Here is a 12,145-nt window from a genome sequence, read left to right as displayed (position 1 = left end):
CATAAAGGTCAAAACCGGGAAAAATAGAAATACAGGACCTATAGGCAAGGTGAAAACCGCTGGTAGGTATGATGAACAAAACCAACTGGCAATGGACAAACAGAGATCACAGGTATAAATACACAGGGGATAATGGGGTACATGGGTGACACCTGGAGGGGGTTGGAGACAATCACAAAGACAGGTGCAACAGATCAGGGTGTGACAATAACATAGGAGGTGGCAAGAACCAACACTAAAGTTTGAGGCCCTCTCAAAGGTGTGACAGTCATCATCAGACTGAGTTTAATGCAAACCACAACCACAACACAAACAACCTGACCACGATAAATGTCATTCAGTAACTGTGCAGGTGTTATCATTACCTTATAAGATATTCATTATCATTCCCATCTCTTAAATATATTGTGTTTTATAGTAGTGTCAAAGCACCAGTTTAGTCAGTACGTAGTTATGACAGTTCACTGCAAACCCTATGGCCTCTGTTGTCTCTGGTAGTCAACATGATGGCTGCTGAAAGCTTCTTGATAACTGAGTCCCTTCCCATCTCTCTTCCAACCCCCCTCATGACGTTGACCATGTTCCAGGCTGACTACATGGAAGTCGCCTTCCAGAACTCACAACACCTGGATAGGTGTTTAACATATCAGCGAACCACATCATTTGATATAGCAAACGAATGCCCATTGGTTGCTGTGTGCAGCCTGACTGCAATATAGTCGGCCTGGAACGAGACCGCTCTCTCCTCATTGAGGTTGATAGATTGAGCAGTGCTGAGCTCAGGTGTTTAACACATCCGTTAACCATATCGTGTGGTATAGGAATCTTTTGCCCATTGGTTGCTGCGTGCAACTCAACTGCAATATAGTTGGCCTGGAATGAGACCGTTCTGTCCTTCTTGTGGTTGATAGATTGTGCAGTACAGGGCTCTGACCTCACAGACACAGGAAACTACTAACCCTGCTACCGCTCTCCATCCCTCCATGCATAAAGTTTATTTTGAAGCCGTTGATAAGTGTAATTTATTTCTACAACTATTTATTTATCTTCGTCGAAATCTAAATACCTTTGTATCCACTTCTAATTATCAAACTGAGAACACATTTTCTTCAAGTGAGCTGAAATTGATCTCTATAACAGATGTACAGGAAGTGGATAAATAGGACAGGAAATGTAATATTGCTGAATGCTTTTCTTTATTGGTTTTAACAAAAGCTGCAATGCACACACGCCAATTCACTGGCAGAAGATATCTTAACAATCTAAGCAAACAATGTGGCCAACATTTATATCAGGACAGATCTGACAATCATATTTCCTGCATTTGTGGGAGGGAGCAACAATGGATGGGGAAACTAAGGGTTATCTACAATAGAACACAACATGTCATAATTTGACAGCATGCAGAAAAGCTGTGTTGTTGGTTTAATTTTATTCTCCTTGGAGTTGCTTAAACAAACTGCAATTCAGGTCACTTTTTTCTTTCTTAGTACTCTGCAGTTTGTAAACGACATCACACCAGAGGTCTTTCTTGTCTTTTCTCTTCAGCACCTCTGTAATTCTGAACACCTCGTAGGGAGGAATCAGCACCTCCTTCTCATGAGCCATCTGAGATGCGTACTCCCCCAGTGGGGCACCAAGGTAAGTGGTGATCTCAAAACAGGAGCGATTTCCAAAGTGTTTAGTGATTTTCTTGTCTAAAGAGCTCGACGTGAACTGTCCGAATCGCATTTCATCATATTGGACACCCTCGAAAGAGTCTTTAGATCCACGGAAGGTTTGGAAAGTCTTATTCTTGTTGTTCTTGTTCTTGTTCAGCATTCGTAAGGCATTGGCCAAAAAGAAGTGCAGGGAGTGGTACTTGAACGCAGTTTTGTAGCTCTCCTTTTGGGTACGAGTGGCAGCGTTGAATGACTTGTAAACGTTGGATGTTGCATTCACATACACCTGGATTGCCAGGGAATAGTTTTTAGACAGTTTTCCTTTTTTTGTGTAATGGTCCTCAGCAGCGGTCCAAGCCTGGTTGAAATCTTTGTTCTCTCCTCTCTCTTTTGGCAGGTAATAGTCATGCACCTTCCTGAGCATCTTCTCCTCACAGCCCTTGTAGGAGTCATCAACAGAGTCTGGAGCCATGTCTAAGGGGAAGTTGGATTTTGGATCACGCAGAGGGAGACTGACCTTTAGTGAATGGAAGAGAAATAGAGAAACAGGTGTGAAACAAGAAAATGCAGATAATATTATTATGATGAGAGACAGCTGTAAGTCTGTTAGTTATTTATTTTGAGTTTAAGATGTTGGGGTGGGTGGGAGGTTCTGAGTTGACATAGAATTGTTTTAAGATGGTCATACTATGGATCATATATCTATTTGATTTTGAATTTTGGTTCCCTTTAGGAATCAAAAAATATATAATAATTAGTAATAATAATTTGATGAAAAATGTAATGCTTTTGGCCTTTCCTTCTAACCCTATAGAAACTCATTGGATAAGACATTCATCAAATGCAGAAAGGACAGTCAAAAAATGAATCAGAAAAAACAAGGTTTTGAAGTGTCTGTCCTAAAGCTAGGAGATATAAGAAAACTCAGGAAATGTATATATATATATATATATATATATATTTCTTTACACATACTGTATATAATGCCTTTTTTGGGGTAGGCACAAAACTACCTTCATACTTCGGTTTAAAACCGATATCTGTTACCTTCAGACGAGTCACGTGACACTTAACTTTGTCCATAATAAAATGTTGCCTGTTATTTTCCTCTTTGACTCTCTCTCTCTCAAAATAGTGTAGCAGCTTACCATCTTGGAGTCCACACCCAAAATCCAAGCCAGGACAAATAACATCACAGTAAAGGTTAGGATCTTGTGTCTTGCCATGATGTCAAAATGTATTGGTCCAATGTCAACTTGTAATGGAGAGGAATTGTCTTTTAAGATACAGAATCAGCATTCAAATGTTCAACTTTCAGGGGGCCTTGTTATAACAGAGCTCTTGTGGTTATGTTCACAGTCCCTCCTCTCTTGCTGACAACAGGCAAATACAGATACAAGTACCCCTCAAACACCATAGCACAGTGAACACACACACGCACACGCACACACACACACACCCACAACACCAAATGACTTTTTGAGAATGGTTTGTTCACACGTATTTAATGCTGATCTATGTGTGAACATGACCAACACCAGCAACAACACTGCTGATACTGAGAAAAGGTTCCCATAGTAACAGTACAGAGACACCCTTATTAAACCTCATCATCATCCTTCTCCTCTAATCAGGGACTGATTTATGTCTGGGATACTAATAGCCAATATACCACTTTAATAAATCAATCACCCAGAATAAAGGGAAGCAGTGCTACAGTGAACCTTGAGGCCCCCAGTCCAGGGTTTCCCAACATGTTTGTTTTATCTCTAATCTGACACACCTGATTCAGTCTACTAACCCTCAAACCCTTGACTAATTGATGCAGGTGTGCCTGTCTGGTGAACCCAGTGGAGAGGGTTGGAAAGTACTGCACCTACAGCTTGTGGAGTTCAATACTGCCCTCTTCTGGCTGCCGTGCAGAATGAAACGTGTCAAATAACTAAAGGCCTCTGGGTACATCAGTGTGTGTTTGGTTTTCAGTGGTCTCTCATGCCAGTGTCCAGGGTATGATTTAGACAGTTTCCCAATATTCTAATACTGCTGGTTATGGTTGTTTCCGTTCCTTTGTTATGACTGAGATGTGAGAGACCTGGTAGGTTGACAGGATTCCATTCCTTTGTTATGACTGAGATGTGAGAGGCCTGGTAGGTTGACAGGGTTCCATTCCTTTGTTATGACTGAGATGTGAGAGACCTGGTAGGTTGACAGGGTTCCATTCCTTTGTTATGACTGAGCTGTGAGAGGCCTGGTAGGTTGACAGGGTTCCATTCCTTTGTTAAGACTGAGATGTGAGAGACCTGGAAGATGAATAGAGTTCCATCACATTGCATTCATATGGTGAGGTCTTTCAGATCTTTGATTTTAACAAAGCAAAGGAGACAAGGAAATGAGACAAGTAAAGTAAGGGAACAGATTGAGACTAATTGGAGGTGACCTTACTGTTTGGGAACATAGCTGCTGGAGTCCAGCCACTATATAGATACTGTAGCATCTAATCCAGCAGACATATCTGTAGAGGGATGTGTGTTCACACAGATCAATAGAGGTCACATTTTAACACATATACACACACACCCACACAGGCAGGAAACACCACATGGCTTCTGAGAATGGTTTGTTCACACTTCTTTCATACAGATCTATTTGTGGACATGACCAGCACCAGCAACACCACTGCTGATACTGAGAAAAGGTTTCCTATAGTAACAGTACAGAAAGACCCTTAAACCTCATCATCATCCTTCTCCTCTAATCAGGGACTGATTCAGGTCTAGAATACTAATAGCCAATATAAAACTTTAATCAATCAATCACCCAGAATAATGGAAAGCAGCACTAAAGTGAAGATTGAGGCCCCCAGTCCAGGGTTTCCCAACCCTCTCCTCAGGGACCATCAGACATTTCACATTTTGGTTTTAGCACTTAACTGGCACACCTGATTCAGTCTACTAACCATCAAACCCTGTAGTGCATCAAATTAATGCAGGTGTGCCTGTCTGGTGAACCCAGCGGAGAGGGTTGGAAAGTACTGCACCTACAGTGTAGTAGAAAACCCTGGTCCTGGAGTGCTGCAGAAAGAGGTTTGTCTAGTCAGAGCTTAGTCTGCCAATCATTCCTTTAGCTTGTGGAGTGAAACACTGCCCTCTTCTGGCTGTTGTGCAGAATGAGCTGTGTCTTTTAACTAAAGGCCTCTGGGTACATTAGTGTGTGTTAGGTTTTCAGTGGTCCTAATCTGACACACCTGATTCATTCTACTAACCATCAAACCCTTGACTAATTGATGCAGGTGTGCCTGTCTGGTGAACCCAGAGGAGAGGGTTGGGAAGTACTGCACCTTGTAGGCAACCGTGGTCCTGGAGCAGGCATGTTTTTAATTTAACCGACCTGGAAGAACAGATGTGTTGAATTTAGGCAAATCACTGAACTGATCCCTATGGAACACCTTTGTCGGCATACTGATCCCCACTGTGTGAGACTGGATTTGAATAACCCTAGTCTGAGCTTTCTCTGTCAATCAGGCCTTTAGCTGGTTAAGTGAAATGCTTCCCTCTTCTGGTAACTGTGAACAATGCTCCATGTCACTGCAGCCTACCTAAACTGAAGGATCTGTCAACCATCTATTTAAAACATTTGTTCCCCCAGAATCCAACTTCTAAATAAGTGTGTGGCCCATTTGCAGGTGTGAGACAGTCATATGAATATGAAAACCCCTTTATCAGATCAATTAATAAAAGGTCAATGACTAAAATATATCCTTGATTGTTGTACTATTTGATGTTTATTGTCAACCTGCCTCTTAGACAAACCACTTAGACCATGTCTGACATCTGTCTTGACTACAACTGACTAAAACTACTGTGTTCTGATCTACACACTATTTAGAATGGAGCCTGGTGAGCCGGCCGGATCTCTTAGGCAAACCACTTAGACCATGTCTGACATCTGTCTTGACTACTACTGACTATAACTACTGTGTTCTGATCATACTACATACTATTTAGAATGGAGCCTGGTGAGCCGGCTGGATCTCTTAGACAAACCACCTAGACCATGTCTGACATCTGTCTTGACTACAACTGACTATAACTACTGTGTACAGATCATACTACACACTATTTAGAATAGAGCCTGGTGAGCCGGCTGGATCTCTTACATTAATATTACGCTACATGGTTATCTGTCTGGTTATGACTACGCTATTTACAATGTAGTCTAGATAAAATGTATGCAATAAGCAACAAATAGTATGGGTGAGCCTAGTACAGCATGCTAATGAGAATGTGTCTTCTACAGTCTATCCACTTATCTTATTATCAGCTAATTATAATCTGGGTCTGATGTGACAATTATCTTCCTCAATAGCATTAAGAATCTTAATTGCTATATTGTAATTATTTTGCCAATATGGCCTATTTATTGCCTTCCCTCCCTTATCCTGCCTCATTTGCAAACACTGTAAATAGACTTTTTCTATTGTATTATTGACTGTATGTTTGTTTATTCCATGTGTAACTCTGTGTTGTTGTTTGTGTCGTACTGCTTTGCTTTATCTTGGCCAGGTTGCAGTTGTAAATGAGAACTTGTTCTCAACTAGCCTACCTGGTTAAATAAAGGAGAAATAAATAAAATAAAAACATTAAAAGGCTGAAATGACTGACTCTTCACATAGTGTAAAACATTGTATTTCCTCATCTTCATCAGCCTACTAGTTAGTATGGGGAGTCGGACATGGCCAGTGTGTTTAGTGTCATGGTAGAATCACATACCAGACTATAGTGTTATCAACGTGTGTCGGTTATGCTTGACTGAGTCTCTCAAACCAGTTTTGTCAGATGAACAATGTACTTAATGAAACCGACAGAATATCACCCCCCATGAAAAGGCTGCATGGTATTTAGGATTGTTACTGTAGCTGTATCATTCATCTATGTTTTGTGTCCTCCTCCCACTCCTCCCACTCTCTCTGCTGGTTGTGATTGGTTGATTGAGCAGTACGGAGCTCAGGGGCTGATCTAGGATCCCTTGTCCATATAACCATATTCATTATGATCTAAAAGGCCAAACTGATCCTAGATCAGCACTCCTACTCTGAGAGGGGTACGGCCAGTGACCTCAAAAACACAGGAAACGACTAACCCTTCTCAGTGCTCTCTCACCCAACCCTCTCTCTCAGCCTCAGAGAGCTCTCAAAGTTAACGACTAACCCTTCTCAGTGCTCTCTCACCCAACCCTCTCACTCAGCCTCAGAGAGCTCTCAAAGTTAACGACTAACCCTTCTCAGTGCTCTCTCACCCAACCCTCTCTCTCAGCCTCAGAGAGCTCTCAAAGTTAACGACTAACCCTTCTCAGTGCTCTCTCACCCAACCCTCTCACTCAGCCTCAGAGAGCTCTCAAAGTTAACGACTAACCCTTCTCAGTGCTCTCTCACCCAACCCTCTCTCTCAGCCTCAGAGAGCTCTCAAAGTTAACGACTAACCCTTCTCAGTGCTCTCTCACCCAACCCTCTCACTCAGCCTCAGAGAGCTCTCAAAGTTAACGACTAACCCTTCTCAGTGCTCTCTCACCCAACCCTCTCTCTCAGCCTCAGAGAGCTCTCAAAGTTAACGACTAACCCTTCTCAGTGCTCTCGCACCCAACCCTCTCACTCAGCCTCAGAGAGCTCTCAAACTTAACGACTAACCCTTCTCAGTGCTCTCTCACCCAACCCTCTCTCTCAGCCTCAGAGAGCTCTCAAAGTTAACGACTAACCCTTCTCAGTGCTCTCTCACCCAACCCTCTCACTCAGCCTCAGAGAGCTCTCCAAGTTGGTTTTTCTCCTCACTCTTGTTATTCTTACAACCCGTTACGAACTGACCTTAGGTTCAATTGAGTTTGTCTGATATAATTCATTACAGATTAGACATGATGGGACACATGCAATCCTGTCAAGACCTGTCAAGAAGGATTTTGTAAACCATGTAATGTGAAGCAAGCTTTAAAGCCAGTACTAACGTGTCATTTCTTTGTACAGCCATAAGGCATGACAGTCAAGAATATGTGGTGATTTTAAGGATTTTCAATCATTGCAGGTTAAATCAAGCCTTAACAGGGCTTGCAGTGAAGGCGGAATACATTGCATTGCATCAATCAAGCGTTGTGTGCCAGGTCATCGACATCACTGTAGGGCATCAGATTTCTAAATGCTGTGGGTAGTTGATTTGGTAAAAGCCTATCTAGGCGTGAGATTAGGCATGCGTCTGCAATGTAGCTGACCTGGGACAAGGCCAGGATCTCTACTGTGAAGCTAGGGCTGGTGCAGCTGCTGTGTCAGATCAGGCTCCCACTCATTGGTAGATGTCGTGGTAGTGATCAGTAATATACAGTAGTTATCAACATAATAATGTAGCCTGTATCTGATGCTCTGATGATGTTTGATTCTCCTCCACTTTAACCCTATTTGCATTTCAGATCACTGTCTACTCCCTTGCTCTTTAGTGTGTAGATGACTTCACACAACAGGTTATTCACTGGTGACTTTGTCTGGATTTTGGTGACTTCAAAAATCTCATATGGCAGAATAAAAACTTCTCTCTCTTCAGGAAAGGCTGAGTAAGAAGTTAGCTCAGCTCCAAAGCAAGTGTGGACCTCAAAGCAAGACACATTCCCAAAGTTGGTTAAGTCAGATCTTAAAGAGATTGTGGCGAAGGTGCCGAAACGGATCTCGTGGTTGAGAACACTGATCAAACTTCTTGTTGGTTCTGTGAAAGGTTTCCTTACATGTCTCTTGTCTTTCTCTAAGAATCTGAATGGCGTCAGTCAGGTAGAAATGCAGTGCATGGTACTTGAATGATGATGTCATATATGCAGAATGGCCCTCTTAAACTGCTTTGTTGTAGTCCAGATAGATCGATTTGGAATTTGTTCCTGGTTTGTTTTTTGTATACAAATAGAACGCAATAGAATGCTCTGTATTCAAACTGTCTCCATGTGGTATAACGTGTGGTTTTGCTATGTTCCAGGATGTATTGAATTGAGGATTAGTGTTTAACTCATCGTAGAGGTACATGTTTTCAACCGCCCATAACATTAAACCTCTTTACCATCATATTTGTCATCAACAGAAGAACGAACCATGTCTAGAGGTAGAATCTCTTGCATCCTTCCATCTTGAATCCCTCCATCTTGAATCCCTCCATCTTGAATCCCTCCATCTTGAATCCCTCCATCTTGAATCCCTCCATCTTGAATCCCTCCATTCTGAGTTTCTCCATCCTGTAACAGTTCTTTTTTTAGAAAGGTTTCCATGTATAAGACTTATGGCAGCCCGTAGTACAGTTTGGGAACACTGATCTACTGTAGGAGCAAACAATTCATTTTTTTAAATATTTTTTTTATTTAATTAAAATGTAAAATATCTCACATTTGAATGGGGAATGCCTAAGATCAAAGCAAAGATTACCATCAAAACTAGTAGAAAAATAACAGAAAAGGTGATTGCCTTCTTTTTATCGATGTTATTCATTTCCGTCTTGAAAGAAGGAAGTAGAAGGTTACAGTTCATTTCAATAAGAAACCAGTGCTGTGTTCGAATACCCATACTTACATACTGTATACTACATACTTAATGAGTACATACTACATACTATAATTTCATTTTGGTATACTGTAAACGAACGGTATCTTTTCAGTTGAGTGTACTAACGCTTCGCTTGTCTATTAGAAGTTGATGCAGTTTCTTGGCAACTTCTTGCCAACTTGTTAGCATAGCTAACAAATAACTAGCTAGACATCTTACAACTTCATTAACAATGTCCATTGAGAACACACAATGACTATACCACGTAGCTAAGCTAAGCATGACGTGAATAATAAAGTCAATAAATGTTGGGTAGTTAGTTAGATAGCATATAGCTAATATACTGTCAAGTTTGACGTATTAGTAGCCAACTAATGTTCGGTAGCCAGCTAACATACCAGTACATACAACCAACTGCTGTAATGATATGCTATTTGATTAGTAAGGATAGCGTACCTAACAAATTGTAGGTAGTTGGATGGGCTATTTACAGATGGGCTGCGGTACAGTTGCAGTGATCAGTAAGCTGCTCAGATAGCTGATGCTTAAAGTTAGTGAGGGAGATATAAGTCTCCAACTTCAGCGATTTTTGCAATTCACTCCAATCATTGGCAGCAGAGAACTGTAAGGAAGGTGACTTTGGGGATGACCAGTAAGATATACCTGCGTGCTAGATAGGTAACAGTAGCCTTCCCAAACTTGCACTTTGCCAAGTTCAGGGTTAGAGAAGCAGCTGCCAACCGTTCACATACTACCCTTAGAGAGTCAACATGATCTGACCACTCAGACGAATAAATCACTAGGTCATCAAGGTATGCACTACAATTAGGAACGCCAGCTAATACGGAGTTAACTAGTCGTTGGAAAGTGGCTGGTGCATTTCACATCCCAAAAGCCATGACTGTGTACTGTGGGTAGTTGTCTGGGGTCACAAAGGCAGAAATCTCAGAAGCACGTGAAGTTAACGGAACCTGCCAGTAACATTTTAAGAGGTCCAACTTAGTTACATACTTAGCAGCACCAATAGTGTCGATACAGTCGTCCAGTCTGGGTAACGGGAACGAATCTGGCATTGTGACAGAATTTACCTTTCGATAATCCGTACATAACCTGGATGTACCATCAGGTTTAGGAACCAGAATGCAAGGAGAACTCCATGGGCTTGAATTTGGCGTAGCCAGGTCATTCTCCAACAAATATTTCACCTCATCCCTCATTATCTTCCTCTTGGAAGCTTTGATACGATGTGGGTGTTATTGATAGGTGTAGCATTTCCAACATTAATGTCATGTTCCAACACGTTTGTGCGAGTAGGAACGTCAACATTGGTTGAAGAGCATGCATTTAGTTTTACTAGCATTTAAGAGCAGTTGGAGCCCACAAAAGGAGCGTTGTATGGCATTGAAGCTCGTTTGGAGGTTTGTTAACACAGTGTCCAAAGAAGGGCCAGATGTATACAGAATGGTGTTGTCTGAGTAGAGGTGGATGAATGAATCGCCCGCAGCAAGAGCGACATCATTGATTTATACAGAGAAAAGAGTCCGCCCGAGAATTTAACCCTGTCGTACCCTCATAGAGACTGCCAGAGGTCCGGACAACCGGCTCTGACACACTGAACTCTATCTGAGATGTAGTTGGTGAACCAGGCGAGGCAGTCATCTGAAAAACCAAGGCTGTTGAGTCTGCCGATAAGAATACGGTAATTGACAAAGTCGAAAGCCTTGGCCAGGTCGATGAAGACGGCTGCACAGTACTGTCTTTTATTGATGGCGGTTATGATATCGTTTAGTACCTTGAGGTGCACCCATGACCAGCTCGGAAACTGGATTGCACAGCGGAGAAGGTACGGTGGGATTCGAAATGGTCATTGATCTGTTTATTAACTTGGCTTTCGAAGACTTTCGAAGAAGGGCAGGATGGATATAGATTTTTTAACAGTTTTAGTATTGAGTGTCACCCCCTTTGAAGAGGGGAATGACAGGGGCAGCCTTCCAATCTTTAGGAATCTCGCATGATACCAAAGAGAGGTTGCAACAAAAATAGAGGGTCCAGATTGTCTAGCCCAGCTGATTTGTACAGGTCCAGGTTTTGCAGCTCTTTGCAGCTTTGCAGCACTTTCAGAACATCAGCTATCGGGATTTGGGCGAAGGAGGCTTGGGCAAGTAGCTGCGGGGGGTGCGGAGCTGTTGGCCGGGGTTGGGGTAGCCAGGAGAAAAGCATGGCCAGCCGTAGAGAAATGCTTATTGAAATTCTCGATTATCGTGGATTTATCGATGGTGACAGTGTTTCCTAGCCTCAGTGCAGTGGGCAGGAGGTGCTCTTATTCTCCATGGACTTTACAGTGTCACAAAACTTTTTGGTGTTAGAGCTACAGTACCCAAATTTCTGTTTGAAAAAGCTAGTTAGCCTTTGCTTTCCTAACTCGCCGTGTGTATTGGTTCCTGACTTCCCTGAAAAGTTGCGTATCGCGCGGACTATTCGATGCTAGTGCATTACGCCACAGGATGTTTTTGTGCTAGTCGAGGGCAGTCAGGTCTGGAGTGAAGCAAGGGCTATATCTGTTCTTAGTTCTAAATTTACTGAAAGGGGCATGCTTATTTTAGATGGTGAGGAAATTACTTATAAAGAACAACCAGGCATCCTCTACTGACAGCATGAGGTCAATAATCCTTCCAGGATACCCGGGCCAGGTCAATTAGAAAGGCCTGCTCGCATAACTGGTTTAGGGAGCATTTGACTAGGTAGATGGGTTTAGTTATGTGTTCTAATACAGTCTAGGTAGATGTGTTTGTGTTAGTTATGTCATGATGTTGCCCTCTTTGAGTACATCGAGCACCATCCCCCACTCTCTGCTTCTACAACCAGACTGCTGTGGGCAGAGTGAGGTTGTAAATTCCTAAGGAAGACCCTGCCTCATGGACACACA

General features: G+C 42.3%; 1 protein-coding gene across 1 annotated transcript; it reads right to left on the bottom strand.

The window, feature by feature from the left end:
- Positions 1-1,186: 1,186 nt before the first annotated feature.
- Positions 1,187-3,033, bottom strand: LOC110534784 (ecto-ADP-ribosyltransferase 5). Its single transcript, XM_021619734.2, has 2 exons — positions 2,810-3,033; positions 1,187-2,178 (listed from the first exon to the last, which is right to left on the bottom strand). Exons 1-2 carry the CDS (start codon positions 2,885-2,887, stop codon positions 1,432-1,434), a joined length of 825 nt encoding a protein of 274 aa, XP_021475409.2. The 5' UTR covers positions 2,888-3,033; the 3' UTR covers positions 1,187-1,431.
- Between the last annotated feature and the right edge of the window lie 9,112 nt (positions 3,034-12,145).

The sequence above is a fragment of the Oncorhynchus mykiss genome, chromosome 10 (genome assembly GCF_013265735.2).
Source record: "Oncorhynchus mykiss isolate Arlee chromosome 10, USDA_OmykA_1.1, whole genome shotgun sequence".
Lineage (NCBI taxonomy): Eukaryota > Metazoa > Chordata > Actinopteri > Salmoniformes > Salmonidae > Oncorhynchus > Oncorhynchus mykiss.
The sequence above is the reverse complement of the archived record's forward strand: the minus strand, read 5'-3'. Positions and strand labels throughout refer to the sequence as shown.

Bases quoted from the DNA above. Each gene is read 5' to 3' on its own strand.
- LOC110534784 (XM_021619734.2), bottom strand. From the start codon at position 2,887: ATGGCAAGACACAAGATCCTAACCTTTACTGTGATGTTATTTGTCCTG. The intron at 2,179-2,809 runs GTAAGCTGCTAC...CATTCACTAAAG, and splicing joins TGGGTGTGGACTCCAAGATG to GTCAGTCTCCCTCTGCGTGA.